We start from the raw sequence: 18,975 nt of genomic DNA, 5'->3' as shown, positions 1-18,975 counted from the left end.
GCCGCTGAATCTCCACCACACACCCATCAAGTAGGTTAGTGGAATGCAGCTTATAGTTTAATGTCCCTGACTCCCCTCAAAATATGGGGTTAAAACTTGATATGCATGCTATTGTGCATTGCTCTTATCTGTGCCCCTCCCACCCAGTGGTTTAATGTTTATAATTTATTAATATACAGTAGTTGCTTGTGATTTTTAATGTTCAGGAACATCACTGGGACCCTGCTGTCGCTCTTCCTGTCGCTCTTCCTGTCTCTTTCACTGCTGTCACTCTCCCTATCTCTTTGTCCCTGCTGTAAATCCCTATGTCCCGCTGTCACTCTCTGTCCGTCCTTACTGTCACTATTCCTGTCCCTGCAGTCACTCCCTCTGTTTCTCCATATGTATATATATATATTTTTTTTTTGGGGGGGGGGGGGGCACCATCATTAATTTTGCCTCCGGGCGCCTGGGACGAACTTACGCCACTGGCAATCGGTACTTGTGTAGTTTCACAGCGGCAGTTACGTAGTTAGTGTAGGGTCCCTGTCAGAATCAGCGTAGTGTTCAGTAGTTAGTGTAGTCAATAGAGCGTGTTCCCGCAGCCGCTTAAGTAGTTAGCGTAGTCAGTCAGGCGTCCCTGTCAGTATCAGAGTCGTCTTCCCGCCCGTTCGTGGCTAGCCGGAGCTTAGGTAGTTAGCGTAGTCAGTCAGCGCTACACCGTTAGCGTAGTCAGTCTGCGCTTATTACATGTTGTGGGAACCATTGACCATTTTAACCTGCCTAACATAACAGGTGTGAATGTGTTCCTGAAACACCTCCACTATCCATGCCAGCCCGAAGCGTGGCGAGTGTAGAGAGTCCCATGAGGGGACGCAGTACACGTCCTACCGACTTGTCCATACCCCCATTCTCCACGTCAGCATGGAGTTGATTTGGTACTTATGAGTTATCTGGGCGCCCGATTTTTTGATTGTATGCCTTAAGTTAAGGCATACAATCAGATGCGATGCGATGCGATATCGCATCGCATCGCATCGCATGCGACCATCGGATGCGATGACCCGATTTTTCCATAGGAATCAATGTTAAAATGGACAGAGTCCATTTTAACATGGAATTCAATGGGAAAAAGGGGTCCTCTTTATACCCCTACTATCCAAGTGGGCATGGAGTTGGATATAAACCTGTGGCGAGCGTAGCGAGCCACCGAGCCCGAAGCGTGGCGAGCGAAGCGAGCCCCGCGAGGGGACGGTATTCTATGTCCCCTCGCGGGGCTCGCTACGCTCGCCACGCTTCGGGCTCGGTGGCTCGCTACGCTCGCCACAGGTTTATATCCAACTCCATGCCCACTTGGATAGTAGGGGTATGAAAAGGACCCCTTTTTCCCATTGAATTCCATGTTAAAATGGACTCTGTCCATTTTAACATTGATTCCTATGGAAAAATCGGGTCATCGCATCGCATCGCATCCGATGGTCGCATGCGATGCGATGCGATGTGCCCGATCCGACCCGATTTAGAAATCGGGCACCCGGATAACTCATAAGTACCGTTGATTTTATAAAATGTAGCGAGCATAGCGAGCCACCGAGCCCGAAGCGTGGCAAGTGCAGCGAGCCCTACGTGGGGACGCAGAATACACGTCAAGTAATCCGCGTCCGCTCGCCACACTTCGGGCTTTATAAAATCAACGCCACAGCGACGTGGAAAGTGTGGGTACCCAGCAATCATCTCCAGAGGATTCCAGAGCATTCATCACTTTACCACATACAGTAATAGACGAAGTCTAAAAGGTAATATACAATACAGTAAATGATAAAATTGTACATCTATTCATACCAGTCCATCATTTGTTTATATATCGCCAGCATACAGCGCAGCGTTTTACAGATGACGATGTGTCTCATGTGGAACCTCAGGTCACACTGCAGTAAATGCACGCAACATATATTTAAAGAATGCCAGATGGTGACCATATTGGAAAAAGAACATCTAACCTAAAACCTGCTCACTACAACACAGTCCCCAAAAGATATTTTGGTTTCATTCATCATTTCAAAACAAGAAATGTAGAAAAATGTTACGCTCCACCAGTAATATGCGTGGAAACAAAGCAGTATCTGTTTGGTCAAATATCAAACTGTGAAATTAGCCCCTCACCCCACCCTGCGTCAGATAAATCCAGAGACAAATCTCTCGGCCCAGCTCACAATGACATGTTTGCGCCAGTGTATTTATGATTAATGTATTAACTATGGTTCTATGAAAAGGCTTTTCAGCAGACAGAAGTGTGTACAACAGAATGCGGAATTCTCAATAATGGCAAAATAAATAAATAAAGGAAGGAACAAGGCTTTTCTATCAATGGTGTGTACACAGAGATGGGAACGTGCCAGGATTTCATCTGGGCATTAAAGAATGAATGAGAGGCACGGAGCTGGGCATCAATCACGGCAGGGCCAGAACTGTTATCTCACAAAAACACAGCTCAAATCATGTACTTGTGATAGGATAGGAAATGAACATAGGAAGACATGCAAGACATTATCAATATATAACATATTTCCGCAGCCGCTGCTGTGTAACCTAAATGCTAAACATTAGTCTTCCACACTAGTCTTACAGCAACTGAATGTTCTTGATAAATGGCTCCCATTACCAAGTACTTGTGGACTAATGGGGGATATGTGCATGCACACGCACACACAGAGAAAAAAATAGATAATAATAGGTATAAATCACATTAAGCCAGGGGTATCTCCAGGTAAGCTGGCTCTCAGATGTTGTAAGCCATTATCATGTGGCCTTACACTGGGCTATTAGGCCCATAAATTTGTTATTATGCATGGGATGGGTTTGGGAGTGTGATTCCCCCTTTGTTGGTATGGCTGGTCTGCTCCAGGGTAGCACACCCTAACACTTTATTAACATTTATGTTTTTTCCCTATTGTATGTATTATTTTAATCACACCTTCACCTCCCTACATAGCACTTATGTGCTTCTTATTTAACACTTACTAACTTTCATTTGTGTGCTGCCCTGGAGTAGTCAGCCTGTGTCGGCATGTTGGGGGCCCACACCCCAGACCCATACCCAGTGTTAGGGACCCCCAGTGACAGAGACGCCTTGACGTACGGCCTGGGGGCTTAACCCTATATCTGCAGATATATGCAACCAAGATCTCTGTATTATCTGATGATTATTATATGTATATTTCTCATTCAGTGTGCAATAGGGATACAAACTGTTTTTTTTTCTAACCAGATTTACCCCTCCCTGTTGGCACCTGAATGACAGACCTCTGATTGAGCAGCTTACCAATAAAAGTGTTGTGCAGTTGAGAGGCATAGATGGGTCAGCAATAGGAGGGATTGCTGACACCTGAGTGCCATTGGAGAAGCCAGGGGTATCTCCAGGTAAGCTGGCTCTCAGATGTTGTAAGCCATTATCATGTGGCCTTACACTGGGCTATTAGGCCCATAAATTTGTTATTATGCATGGGATGGGTTTGGGAGTGTGATTCCCCCTTTGTTGGTATGGCTGGTCTGCTCCAGGGTAGCACACCCTAACACTTTATTAACATTTATGTTTTTTCCCTATTGTATGTATTATTTTAATCACACCTTCACCTCCCTACATAGCACTTATGTGCTTCTTATTTAACACTTACTAACTTTCATTTGTGTGCTGCCCTGGAGTAGTCAGCCTGTGTCGGCATGTTGGGGGCCCACACCCCAGACCCATACCCAGTGTTAGGGACCCCCAGTGACAGAGACGCCTTGACGTACGGCCTGGGGGCTTAACCCTATATCTGCAGATATATGCAACCAAGATCTCTGTATTATCTGATGATTATTATATGTATATTTCTCATTCAGTGTGCAATAGGGATACAAACTGTTTTTTTTTCTAACCAGATTTACCCCTCCCTGTTGGCACCTGAATGACAGACCTCTGATTGAGCAGCTTACCAATAAAAGTGTTGTGCAGTTGAGAGGCATAGATGGGTCAGCAATAGGAGGGATTGCTGACACCTGAGTGCCATTGGAGAAGCCAGGGGTATCTCCAGGTAAGCTGGCTCTCAGATGTTGTAAGCCATTATCATGTGGCCTTACACTGGGCTATTAGGCCCATAAATTTGTTATTATGCATGGGATGGGTTTGGGAGTGTGATTCCCCCTTTGTTGGTATGGCTGGTCTGCTCCAGGGTAGCACACCCTAACACTTTATTAACATTTATGTTTTTTCCCTATTGTATGTATTATTTTAATCACACCTTCACCTCCCTACATAGCACTTATGTGCTTCTTATTTAACACTTACTAACTTTCATTTGTGTGCTGCCCTGGAGTAGTCAGCCTGTGTCGGCATGTTGGGGGCCCACACCCCAGACCCATACCCAGTGTTAGGGACCCCCAGTGACAGAGACGCCTTGACGTACGGCCTGGGGGCTTAACCCTATATCTGCAGATATATGCAACCAAGATCTCTGTATTATCTGATGATTATTATATGTATATTTCTCATTCAGTGTGCAATAGGGATACAAACTGTTTTTTTTTCTAACCAGATTTACCCCTCCCTGTTGGCACCTGAATGACAGACCTCTGATTGAGCAGCTTACCAATAAAAGTGTTGTGCAGTTGAGAGGCATAGATGGGTCAGCAATAGGAGGGATTGCTGACACCTGAGTGCCATTGGAGAAGCCAGGGGTATCTCCAGGTAAGCTGGCTCTCAGATGTTGTAAGCCATTATCATGTGGCCTTACACTGGGCTATTAGGCCCATAAATTTGTTATTATGCATGGGATGGGTTTGGGAGTGTGATTCCCCCTTTGTTGGTATGGCTGGTCTGCTCCAGGGTAGCACACCCTAACACTTTATTAACATTTATGTTTTTTCCCTATTGTATGTATTATTTTAATCACACCTTCACCTCCCTACATAGCACTTATGTGCTTCTTATTTAACACTTACTAACTTTCATTTGTGTGCTGCCCTGGAGTAGTCAGCCTGTGTCGGCATGTTGGGGGCCCACACCCCAGACCCATACCCAGTGTTAGGGACCCCCAGTGACAGAGACGCCTTGACGTACGGCCTGGGGGCTTAACCCTATATCTGCAGATATATGCAACCAAGATCTCTGTATTATCTGATGATTATTATATGTATATTTCTCATTCAGTGTGCAATAGGGATACAAACTGTTTTTTTTTCTAACCAGATTTACCCCTCCCTGTTGGCACCTGAATGACAGACCTCTGATTGAGCAGCTTACCAATAAAAGTGTTGTGCAGTTGAGAGGCATAGATGGGTCAGCAATAGGAGGGATTGCTGACACCTGAGTGCCATTGGAGAAGCCAGGGGTATCTCCAGGTAAGCTGGCTCTCAGATGTTGTAAGCCATTATCATGTGGCCTTACACTGGGCTATTAGGCCCATAAATTTGTTATTATGCATGGGATGGGTTTGGGAGTGTGATTCCCCCTTTGTTGGTATGGCTGGTCTGCTCCAGGGTAGCACACCCTAACACTTTATTAACATTTATGTTTTTTCCCTATTGTATGTATTATTTTAATCACACCTTCACCTCCCTACATAGCACTTATGTGCTTCTTATTTAACACTTACTAACTTTCATTTGTGTGCTGCCCTGGAGTAGTCAGCCTGTGTCGGCATGTTGGGGGCCCACACCCCAGACCCATACCCAGTGTTAGGGACCCCCAGTGACAGAGACGCCTTGACGTACGGCCTGGGGGCTTAACCCTATATCTGCAGATATATGCAACCAAGATCTCTGTATTATCTGATGATTATTATATGTATATTTCTCATTCAGTGTGCAATAGGGATACAAACTGTTTTTTTTTCTAACCAGATTTACCCCTCCCTGTTGGCACCTGAATGACAGACCTCTGATTGAGCAGCTTACCAATAAAAGTGTTGTGCAGTTGAGAGGCATAGATGGGTCAGCAATAGGAGGGATTGCTGACACCTGAGTGCCATTGGAGAAGCCAGGGGTATCTCCAGGTAAGCTGGCTCTCAGATGTTGTAAGCCATTATCATGTGGCCTTACACTGGGCTATTAGGCCCATAAATTTGTTATTATGCATGGGATGGGTTTGGGAGTGTGATTCCCCCTTTGTTGGTATGGCTGGTCTGCTCCAGGGTAGCACACCCTAACACTTTATTAACATTTATGTTTTTTCCCTATTGTATGTATTATTTTAATCACACCTTCACCTCCCTACATAGCACTTATGTGCTTCTTATTTAACACTTACTAACTTTCATTTGTGTGCTGCCCTGGAGTAGTCAGCCTGTGTCGGCATGTTGGGGGCCCACACCCCAGACCCATACCCAGTGTTAGGGACCCCCAGTGACAGAGACGCCTTGACGTACGGCCTGGGGGCTTAACCCTATATCTGCAGATATATGCAACCAAGATCTCTGTATTATCTGATGATTATTATATGTATATTTCTCATTCAGTGTGCAATAGGGATACAAACTGTTTTTTTTTCTAACCAGATTTACCCCTCCCTGTTGGCACCTGAATGACAGACCTCTGATTGAGCAGCTTACCAATAAAAGTGTTGTGCAGTTGAGAGGCATAGATGGGTCAGCAATAGGAGGGATTGCTGACACCTGAGTGCCATTGGAGAAGCCAGGGGTATCTCCAGGTAAGCTGGCTCTCAGATGTTGTAAGCCATTATCATGTGGCCTTACACTGGGCTATTAGGCCCATAAATTTGTTATTATGCATGGGATGGGTTTGGGAGTGTGATTCCCCCTTTGTTGGTATGGCTGGTCTGCTCCAGGGTAGCACACCCTAACACTTTATTAACATTTATGTTTTTTCCCTATTGTATGTATTATTTTAATCACACCTTCACCTCCCTACATAGCACTTATGTGCTTCTTATTTAACACTTACTAACTTTCATTTGTGTGCTGCCCTGGAGTAGTCAGCCTGTGTCGGCATGTTGGGGGCCCACACCCCAGACCCATACCCAGTGTTAGGGACCCCCAGTGACAGAGACGCCTTGACGTACGGCCTGGGGGCTTAACCCTATATCTGCAGATATATGCAACCAAGATCTCTGTATTATCTGATGATTATTATATGTATATTTCTCATTCAGTGTGCAATAGGGATACAAACTGTTTTTTTTTCTAACCAGATTTACCCCTCCCTGTTGGCACCTGAATGACAGACCTCTGATTGAGCAGCTTACCAATAAAAGTGTGATAAATCACATTAATAAAGACACTCGAAAGGTAAAAATTGGTAAAAAAACATCATTAAAATCATAAAATGGACACAGGTATGTAGCAGTGTCTTTAGAAAATAATATTCCTTTTCCACTAGCCTAAATATCCCCGCTCGCTGTAGAAATAATCCAGGTAGCGACCAGGGTTGAACACGGGTCCAACCCGGGTCACTGTGAAGTGTAAACGGGTAACCGGGGTCGATGCTACCCAGGTCCCGTTCACTACAGTGCAAAAACCGGTGCTGGGAGATGCTTTAATCTCCCAGCGCCTCCCCGACCCCACCTCCCAATGAGGTCACCCGCCCGGCGACACTACTGTGAATGGGTTCGCAAGCCGGGTCGCACCCAGGTTGTAGCCGGGTACAAAATCCCAGGTGCGACCCAGCTTGTAGATGGAAAAGGGGTATCAATAAGTGCTTGAGTCCAGTTTAAGTAATACTTGCTACAAATGTTGCAATATTAAGCCCCCCATATGCTAAGCGACTTCTCAGAGGGAAGAAGTCGCATGCGACGCCCATGAACCTTCCCGGGCAACATTATCACATACAATATATTAGTGTTCATTCTAGCACCCGCCATATTTGTAAACCCATGCAGTTCCTCTTCCCTGCCTGGGGTGTCGCTGTCTGCTGTACTGCTTCTAGTACAGTGTGGTCTGTATATCAGCACTGATATGCAAACCAGACCTGTGCTAGAAACACCTGAGCAGACAGCGACACCCCAGGCAGGGAAGAGGAACTGCATGAGTTTTCAAATATAGCGGGTGCTAGAATTAACACTATATATTGTATGCTGACCTTTTGCATACAATATATCATATGCATTCCCAATCTCGGTTGCCAGAAGGCCATCCGATGTGCAGCAGTTCCGTCCTCCAACTCCGATGCACACAGGACCGTGTCAAACACATGCGATTTGGACACTTTTTACCCGATTTCTCATCCAGATCCGCCGGAATCGGATGAAAAGTGGCCAAATCACACTAGTTTAAGGCCAGATTTATAGCCGAGAAACAGGCACTATTATCATCTATAAATAATTGTGATTATTATAAATATCATCATCATCATCATACATAATGGAAAATCTGGTCAGAAGGTGTCAGCAGCACACTGCTAGCCCTATACGAGGGTCTGGTCATGTAGGGAGGTGATCATGTCTCTAATGAGCTGGTGGATTAGGTGTGATTATCATTAAATCTACTTATTGCCCAATATCTATATAACAGGGGGATTCAATATGCAACCCTCCAGCTATTACTGAACTACACATCCCATTATGACCTGACAGTATTAGCATGTTCTAATAGCAAAACTGTGGCAGGCCATGTTGGGATGTGTAGTTTGAGAAAAGTTGCAGGGCTGCATGGTCAATAACCCTGCTATATAATACATTTCCTAAGTCAGGGTTCATGCCGAACAGCTCACACTGCCAGTGAGATGGAGCAGACCTTGAAGAGGACTCCCATACTTAGTATGGGAGCAAGGAGCGAGACGTGGGTGGTTATTGCGGAGGGGGAAATACAGTACAAACAGCTGTGGAACTGCAGGGGGAGTGGAGAGGTAGAAAGATGGGGTGAGAGTGGGGAGCTGGGTGCCGATCCAATATACTAGTATCTATATATATATGTCTAGTGTCTGTTTGTGTGTCTCTGAAACACTGCCATCTGTTGGCAGCGAGTGAAACTACATCTCTTTCTCTCTCACACATGCACAAACACAGAGCCAATCACAAGGTAGCAGACTAGCTTTTGAAGCATTTTCTTAGAGCGGGCTTACTAGTTATCCATAATAAGAATAAAACGCTTTCCAGGTTGACAATACGGAGAACATATGATTAATATCAGAACAGATCCATGTCAGTCCATTTACACAAGGTATAAAGTATCTATAAAAAGAGCAGTTACAGATGTGTCCACAGACATCTAGCCTCCTTGTGCGTTAAACAGCCCTTCTAATGGCGCCATTTTCCTACACAATTTATCTTATTCGCAGACCATGCTGATGTGGCTTGCCTACAGTATATTCGGTGTGTCACTGTGGTTGTACCTGCATATGCAACACATATAATTTTAATCAGCAAGGTCTGCTTGTGTCTTATATGCATAGTGATGCAAATAAGATGCTTTTTCAGCAAACAAAAGCCATCTGACCTTAGTAAAGTTGTACAGGAACTGCCTGTTCGCTTACACCACTAGATGAATGAGGACACATCTGTAAGTGACAAGTTACCATAAAAATCCAACTTTAGCAATACGTGATTTACTATGCACTGTATTGTTAAAAACTGATTTAACAGGCTCATGTGGCATTTTGAAGCTTAGCACAAACTTTAGATATGAAGATATCTACCTATATATACCATGGGGGTCTCGGGGGCCTATAAAAGGGTCCCCTACTACACAAATTGGGTCAGGGAAGCAAGATATCCAGCATAACTCTGGAATGTGGAAAAAATACTGTGGGGGTGCCATGGGCCCAAAAAAAGGGGTCCTATATATACCATGGGGGTCTTGGGGGCCTATAAAAGGGTCCCCTACTACACAAACTGGTCAGGGAAGCAAGATAGCCAGCATAACTCTAGAATGTCTGGAGCAATTTACACCAATCTTGGTACAAATGTCAGTTACAATCTGGAAAAAATACTGTGTGGTAAGACACCCATAGCACCCCCATGGGGGTCCCAGGGCCCAAAAAGGGGTCCTTCCACTACACAAAGTGGGCTAGGAAAGCAAGATATGGCAAAGTTGCATAACTTAGAAGGGGTTGAGAACATTGATTGGGTCCAGATTAGGTTCACGGTCACTTAGACCCCCAATCCCAACCATAGGTCAGGGATGCAAGATATGGCAGACTTGCCTAACATAAAGGGGGTAGAGGACATCAGGTTTAAGAAAAAAAAACCTGTGCTCATATATGGGACCCACCAAAGATGCCAGACACCAGTATGCCGGTCACACTATGGGCCTAGTGACCACCACCCCTTATATTGTATGCTTACAGGATAAGCAACACCACCACAAGCTGTGGGATTTGAACTCCCAATATACAGGATCAACAGAACTTTTCTCCAAAATTAGATGTTCAAGTTGGCAGATAATTACTGTTAACTAAAGTAAAAAATTAAAATAAACAATCAACTGTGCAATATTCCATAACAGGATTTGTTGATCACAATTGTTGAAACCCTGTGATTAATCACAGATCATAGGGGCAGATGTATTAAGCCTGGAGAAAAGATAAACTGGAGATAAAGTGAAAGGAGATAAAGCACCAGCCAATCAACTGTGTTTGAAAATGACAGTTGGGAGTTGATTGGCTGGTGCTTTATCTCCTTTCACTTTACCTCCACTTTCTCTCTTCTCCAGACTTAATTCATCTGCCCCATTGTCTGTTAAGTTACAACAGAATGTATAGAATGCTTTTTTATATACAATAGTGCAGTGTGCAGGGACAGGGCTGGACGCAACTGGAAACGGCACCACTAATGTACTACTGTGACAGATGACAACACTTTGTGAATCATTATCATAACACTCAAAAGCATTTAATACTTTCCGTATCACCTCAAGGGAAAAAGAACCTTCAATGACTTGCAAGTGAAAAACTCATTACAAATACAGTTTTCGCCCACAGTAACGCTGGGTACACACCAGGACGACAAGGTCTGATCCCATCAATCTAGATCCAATTCTGACCGATTGGATGTAGATTGTGTGGTGATTGGGCCCTTTTCTGTCCTGTTGTGGTCCGATCCCGATCCGATGCGCGGCCCCGCGGGTCGGTCATTATTCAGATCCTACCTGCAGCAGGTAGGATCTGGAAACGACTAGAGACCCGGGTGCGGGTCGCCATCGGGTCGGACCAGCTCACGGTGCACATTGTGAGCGGGTCGTGAGCAGGTCGTCCTGGTGTGTACCTCGCATAAGAATGTAACTGTTTTGCTTTAGGTAACAACACTTTTACGGCACAGAAATATTTGCACGGCATACATGCAATACTTTGCATGCTCATTCTATAAGACATAGACCTACCTGGGTCTTTTTGTCCGGTGGCTTGGCCGCTGATGGCAAGATCTGGCTGTCTCTGGCCAGCTTCTGAACAAAATCAATGCGTCTGAAGTCTTCCCTTCCATGCAGTTTGCACATAACCCCGGCCTTGAGGGATGGGGAGAGAGCAAATAAGTATTTAAATCCACAGTCCCAGGACATGGCATCCACTTACAGAGTCATAATACAGTATGCACCAGTTTAAACAAATCCTATAGAAAAGAACACAGGTTCCGTGTATCAGTGTGCCCGCTGAGTGCTGTATCTTATCACCGTAGTAAGCTGCCCTAAATCCCAATCCACTATGTGTGCCACTGATATGCTGACTTTTGTTTGTTCCTCTCCACCTATTTCCTGTTACATAGGAGGATTGTAGCAGGAGGTTAGAAACCCCTGGGAAAGCAGCACAGGAACAAACGCAACATTGGATGACGTTACATAGACTTGTCATTCCTAAAAATAACACGGTAACACCCTCCTTTACATCTACTTGGGCCGGATCACAAAGCGCGGTGGCCAGTGCCCAATGCTTCACAAGTCAGATAAGTACAGGACTACCAACCTTTACAGCGAGAGAACAAAAGTACCAGAAGATAAAATATGGCAAGTTCACTTAAAATTTATAAAATGACAATAGGTTCCACTAATACAATACCAACTGTGCAGTGATAGGACAGGGGGACAACATGTGTTACAGTTACAAAAATGTAGCAATGTAAAAGTCACGATCCTCTGCTGGGTATGGGTCATTGGGTTGACTAATATTAGGTCAATATGCATTGGGTCGACCACTGAAGGTCCAAATGCCTTGACGCGTGAAACAGTTCGACCTGGTTGGAAGGTCGACACAAGCATTAGGTCGACAGTCAAAAAAATGTTTCCTTTTTTTGGTTGACATTCGGGAAAAATGTAATGCGTCATCTCGGAAGGCTCACTGCGCTCTCCATGCTTTGGGCACATTATTCTATTCTCTATCCATTCCCTAGTGGATGGTAGGGCATGAAATACCTCCTGTCGGCACATCTGCGTGAAAAACCCATGTCAACCTTTTGACTATCGAAATAGCCATTGTCGACCTAATACTTGTGTCGACCTTCCAATACAATAGCAAAGTTGTGATGTGGAACTACAGATCCCAGTATGCCCCAACAGCAAAACTGTGAAAGGGCATGCTGGTAGGTGTAGTTCCACAGCAGCTGGAGTGCCACAGGTTTCCTGCCCCTGACACACATCACGGAGCACAACAGCGATGATCACAATAAAGCACAGATTTCCACTGGCCAACACATACATTCTTAAACTTGCAGAGCAGAACAGTTGCCCCAGTATATTCAATGCACTGTACAAAGTACAATGTATAAGCTGCATCTGTGTAATGATGCTCTGTTCTTTATTACTGAATAAAATATTTTTTAGAACAAACAGAAATCTGTAATTAGTCTACCTTTGAATAATCGATGCTGGTTCCTTCATCTATGAAGAAGAACTGGTTCAAAAGACATTTACCAAAGGAAATTGCTGTAATTGATCAATTTTATAAAATCAATACAACTGTCATCTAAAGTAGTCTGAGCAAATATCAGCCCTGGAACTTCTGAATGTTATTGGGCTCAACTAGAGAACTGATCTATATTGGCACCTACATAGATTAAAGTCCCAGTATCCACGGAACTTCAGAACAGACAGAAGTTAAATCTATGGGGGTTATTCTAGTCCATTCTTTCTGACAAAATCCTTCTTAGATGGACAAAACCATGTGCACTGCGGGTGGGGCAGATGTAACTTGTGCAGAGAGAATTAGATTTGGGTGGGGTTTTTCTTCAAAGTGAGATCTATATATATAAGTGTAAAATCATGCAGTCAGTATTTTCCCTGCACAGAAACAAAATAACACCCAAATTTAATTCTCTCTGCACATGTTACATCTGCCCCCCTGCAGTGCACATGGTTTTGTCCATCTAAGAAGGATTTTGGCAGAAAGAATGAACTAGAATAAACCCCTATGTTATGCAGGAAGCTTGGCGGGATCCATCAGTGCAATCCTAACAGATGGAATGTCCTCCCTCGCTTTATTAGATTTTTATTCAGCCTTAAAGTGTGCCCTTAACCCCCATTTACATTCATTCTGCAGCAGCTGGGCTACTTCTCCAGGCTCTCTTCTTGCCAATGTGTCTCGTATCTGGTCGACGTATCGACGGTGTCGATGTTGTGGTCCACCACGCTTAGCCAAATGCATCTAATTAGATGCCTAAAGATAGTCGAACGCATCTAGATCAACATTAACAAATGTTAGACGAGTTCGGCGGGTGGGAACACAGTCGACAATCACAATGTTTTTCATGTTTTTTTGTGCAAGTCGTCTTGGTTCATACTTTACTATCAGAGTAGACATTGTGTTAGAATATGATAAGTGTGCAAAGCGTAGAAAGGCACCGCACCCCAAGCAAGGTGAGCGCAGCGAAGGGACACTGCACACTTATACAGTGCCCCCTTTGACCTATATCGACATAGCAACCCAAAAAAAAAACCATGAAAAACTCATGTCGACCATTTGACTGTCAACAACGCTCCCGTCGATCGGTTGTGTCTAACTTTTGTTACTGTCGATCTAGACGCGGTCGACTATCTGGCAAACAAATGCATTTCTCTTTATATGAAATGGATAGATTCATCAAGGGGCCATGATAATCTGGCTAAATAAGAAGGTAAAGCAGAGAGCAAATGCTATTTTATGATAATACTCGTGTCCTTCTTTCAATGTAACAAATGCCGCTAAATTCTATTTTCCAGCACTCACAATTTATTAGAAATATGGAAGCAATGAGTGAACAACTAATAAAAGTGATATAGTAGTAAATAAAATAACAAACTAGAGAATTTCAAACAGGGTTACATCAAGACAATTGTGCTTTATGAGCATGGGACAAGAGGAGATGTCCAACCAACACAGACTGATTTTAAAACAAATTATTTTGACCTTTACTTGTAATTTTGCAAAGACAAACCCAATGATATTGAGAGCACGAAGAACAAAAATAAATTGAAAACACAATTTTTATTAGGGTAAGCTCATTACGGAAAAGGGAATTCAGTAGGAATCAATAACATCTTTAAGATGATCTCCTTCTAGGAATGTCACTTTTACCGATAACTGTCTGCAGATAACTATCTCCACTTGCACTGTAGCATGACTTCCCTATCATAACAGCATCCATCAGTCACTTACAGGCACGCAGAGAACAAACCAAACCATAGTCTGAGAATATTTTAAAGCAATTTCAGTCTGGAATTATTTTTTTTGTTCTAGCCAATAAATAAATCCCAACCCAACTGAACTATTTTCTTTCTTGTGTCTGGTTTCAGCTCAAAATAATATATCAAGTATATAGGTACAAAATTAAAGTGTTTTTTACACCACAAAACTTAAAAAAAAAAACAACCACCATTGGTTTTCATCTTTTTTGCACACCCTTTGCAAAGTACACCCTTTGCAAAGCAAAACATCTGTTCTCCCATCTGCATCCGGGTGTCTTGAGCAGGGCAGGTCCTGTATTGCTGTCTACAGTGTCACACCTCTTTTGCTATAAAACCTATTTTTCCTACCCAGAATGCAACACTCTTTTCTCTCATTGGGCCAGATGCACTAAGCTTCAAAAGTGATAACATGGAGAGTGATAAACAGCCAGCCAATCAGCTCCTGTCTGACATTTTTCAAACAGAGGCCCTTATTCAGATCTGAACGCAGTACAAATTTGTTTGGAAAATGGGCAAAACCATGTGCACTGCAGGTGGGGCAGATGTAACATGTGCAGAGAGAGTTACATTTGGGTGGGGTGTGTTGAAACTGAAATCTTAATTGCAGTGTAAAAATAATGCAGCCAGTATTTACCCTGCACAGAAACAAAATAACTCACACAAATCTAACTCTCTCTATACATGTTACATTTGCCCCACCTGCAGTGCACATGGTTTTACCCATTTTCCAAACAAATTTGTATTGCGATCAGATCTGAATAAGGGCCAGAGTCTGTGGCATGGCAGGTAGGAGCTGATTGGCTGGCGGTTTATCACTCTCTATTTTATCACTTTTGAAGCTTAGTGCATTTGGCCCATTATCTCATTGATACAGCAACCATTTCCTCTCCGGCATTTCTTCCATACATCTATTCCCACTTCAATCCATCTTAAATGCTACAACAAGACGGCTCTTCCTCAGTCATCACAGCACATAGGCCTCACCACTCTATTTTGGCTCCACACTTTCTCCAGCATACAATTCCAATAACTCAGCCTAAACTACAAAGGCAAGAACACTACCGCCCTTTCCTACATCACCACCTCAGAATACTTTAAGCACTGTTGTAAATTTAAAAACAGCAATGTCGTTTTTGCAAAAAGTAAGGAGAATTGCCTCAGAGGTGGAGGGCGGAGGCGTCTTAAGGACCGGATGATCCAAGCAGCTACAAGAACAGGAAAGTTAGTCCTGTATGGAAAACATACAACATAACACAAAGAGCAAATAGAAAATATCAAAAATTATTGAGTGCACTCCGCAATTAGGTGCCTAGTCAGTCACAATAAATGGAGAGCGTCAGTTCTCCAATAGAGAGTGGTCAAAGAGAAAAAGGATTAGTATCTGCCCAAGACAAGACAAATAGTGTGTACAGTATATAACAGCCGGATGTAGATGGAGGCAATCAATGAACACAGGAGGTTAGGTGGTAGACCATCGGGGCTGGTCCGGTCATAAGTGTCCAATAAGTTATATACAAACTTCAGCCTTTCCTGACAGCAACTTGCCGGAATATCAACAGTTTTATTTGTCTGCTGCACCTTGGATGCGTGTGATGTCCCCCTCAGGTCCACTGCATGGTCCCGTGTGTATCGGACCAGAGCCGGAGGTCGGACCTGCTGCCCATCCGACGTCGGACTCAGCCCCCCTCCACGCTGTGGGGAGTATGGTCACATGGTATACATCGCATGTGTAAGGATCACATGCGGCTCAAGGGAGTCAGGGGGGTCCATAAACTGATGCGATACATCGCAGTAGTGTATGGGCACCTTTACAATTATTTTTCATATATTCATTAAAAACAAAAATTGCTGTGACATATACATAGGTCAACAGTCTGTTCCTAGAACAACCCTAATTAACCAGACAGCAGGTTCTTATAGCAATGGATAAAGGAGAATTATTACCACCATGGATAAAAGGACTAGTGTGTCCAGCTGATGCAGGTCTCTAATGCGTGGTACAAAGTTACTGGTAGCAGAAATATATGCCAGTGTCCACAGGAGAAGAATAGTGCTGGTATCCATACCTCAGTACATAGTGGAAGACAAAGCTGCTTGAGGGGTACGCAACGAAATGCATCAGTATCCCACCTACATTGTGTTTATGGCTCATGGACTTTGAACTATGTAGGGTAAACCAGCCCTGGATCCAGATCCTACTATAGATGCTGGAGTTATCGAACAACCTGCCCTGAAGGCTTTCTTTAGATGAGTATTGGCAGTGATGGGTACTCTTCTCTGAACAGGCAAAGTTTGATTGTGTGGAAGAAAGGAAGGGAACAGGGACAAAACGTTGGACAGATGGCCTCATAGGTGCATCGCCCTCCTGGAAATCTTCCCTGTAAGGACTATGGCCAATCTGCCCCTGCTACTGTAGCAATCTGATTCATCCTAATATATACAGGTTGAGTATCCTGTATCCGAATATCCATTATCCAAATTATTCCGAAAACCATAAATTCCAGAAAGTGAACAAAAATTTTTTTTTTTTTGCTAAAAACTTACTGGGGACATCTGTAGCAGCATTACTTAGGGCAGGGGTTCCCAATCTTTTTTTAATCACGGCATCCTAGAGTAAAAGAATCTTTTTTGCGGCACCCCTAGGCCAAATTTATTTTAATTAGATTGGATTTATATGCTATTCTTAGGGTCAGTTATGTGGAAAAGGGCAGGAATTGCTTCTGTTTGTACACATTTTATGATTGGCAGCCACCAGCACTGGTTTTGCTTATAAATAATTAACCATTAATAATTTTAGTTGGTCCTGGACTACCAACCCAGGGCACCCCTGCATGTGTCCCGAGGCACCCCAGGGAGCCACGGCGCAGTTTGGGAACCACTGACTTAGGGAATGATATGTAACTGGCACTATATATGTACAAGAAAATGATTGCTTGGCATTTAAATTCAGTGTCTGAGATTGTACACAAACTTTGTTTCATGTTTTGAAACCTTTCGTTTATGCACAAAAAATATATTTGTGTTTATTTCATGTGTTTAATGTATATGTACAACATAAATGCAAGATACCTCAAGATACATCATTGAAATATTAAAATATTCCGAAATACAGAATAATCCGTTATCCAAAATTCTCGTGCTCCCGAGCATTTTGGATAAGGGATACTCAACCTGTATTTTTTTTTTTTCATCTAGCACGGATTAAGAGATTTGCTCTACACTGCGGAACAAATAAGGGGTATTTTTTTGTTTTTATTAAACTGTCATATAAACTTATCAAAACAAAAATACTCACAGATCATAATTTTTAAAAACAAAGGAGATTTTAAGAATTCCCCCCAAAAAATTATTTCAAGGGGGTCAAATCATTAGTAATACTGGCCAGGCATGTTATTATGTTGCTGTAGGTATCAGACAATTGGAGTGACATTCTATGGAATGAGAGTTGTGTTTTTTGGCGATTTTTACTCCAAAAAACGGCTAAATCGCATTTTTCCGTGAATTCGCATATTTAATGTGATGCGAAAAGGTCCCTAAATCGCATATTTTTTGCGATAAGTCATGCGTACTGAAAGTGCGGTAAAAATTCGCACTTTTATCGCATCCAGATGTTTTCCAATAGAAAAGTATACAATTTGTTTATTTAATGGAATGGGATTTTGCAAATCGCACTTTTAAGGTGTCTAATAATCGCCATTTTTTCAGACCAGGCTCTGATATGCGAGTTGACCAGAACCCTGCACAGATCATTGAGATCTGTGCAGGGTTCTGCGGTAAAAAAATGTGTTTTTTTTTAGAAAAAAATTGCGTGGGGTCCCCCCTCCTGAGCATAACCAGCCCCGGGCTCATTGAGCCGGACCTGGTTCCAAAAATACGGGGGACAAAAAATGTAGGGGTCCCCCGTATTTCTGAAACCAGCCCCGGACTCTTGGACCGGTCCTGGTTCCCAAAATACGGGGGACAAAAAATCTGGGGGTCCCCCGTATTTTGAAACCAGCACCGGGCTCCAACAGCCCGCAGTGTCAATACCACAGCCGGGGGACACTTTTTACATAAGGTCCCCCGGCCGTACCATGAGCACCGTGGCTGGTCAGCCTTGGACGGGGTACCTGGAGGAGTGGGGACCCCCCCAATAAAGGGGTCCCCCCCCCAAGGCTTCACCCGTCCAGGGCTGAAGCCCGGGGCTGTCAGCAGCGTCCCTGGCCAGTGGACGCCGGCCTGATGGTGTAAAATCTTTCAATCCTAACATTGCTTTATACAGGAGAACTACAAGTCCCAGCAGACCTCCCCCGCAGGCTGGGACTTGGAGAACCACAAGTCCCAGCATGCGGGGCATTAATGGGCCCGCTGGGACTTGTAGTCCACCTGTAAAAAGAATGTTAAAAGAAAACACACACACAGAAAAGTAAAACTTTAT

General features: G+C 43.7%; 1 protein-coding gene across 1 annotated transcript in view; it reads right to left on the bottom strand.

The window, feature by feature from the left end:
• RAPGEF5 (Rap guanine nucleotide exchange factor 5) overlaps positions 1-18,975 on the bottom strand; it is a 265,810-nt gene that overhangs the window by 97,042 nt on the left and 149,793 nt on the right. Inside the window, exon 9 of the mRNA XM_083189111.1 lies at positions 11,289-11,411. Within this exon, the coding sequence (XP_083045237.1) occupies positions 11,289-11,411 (123 nt within the window). The remainder of the gene's footprint in view (positions 1-11,288; positions 11,412-18,975) is intronic.

Source organism: Crinia signifera, chromosome 5, assembly GCF_055691185.1.
Source record: "Crinia signifera chromosome 5, ASM5569118v1, whole genome shotgun sequence".
Classification (NCBI taxonomy): domain Eukaryota; kingdom Metazoa; phylum Chordata; class Amphibia; order Anura; family Myobatrachidae; genus Crinia; species Crinia signifera.
The sequence above is the reverse complement of the archived record's forward strand: the minus strand, read 5'-3'. Positions and strand labels throughout refer to the sequence as shown.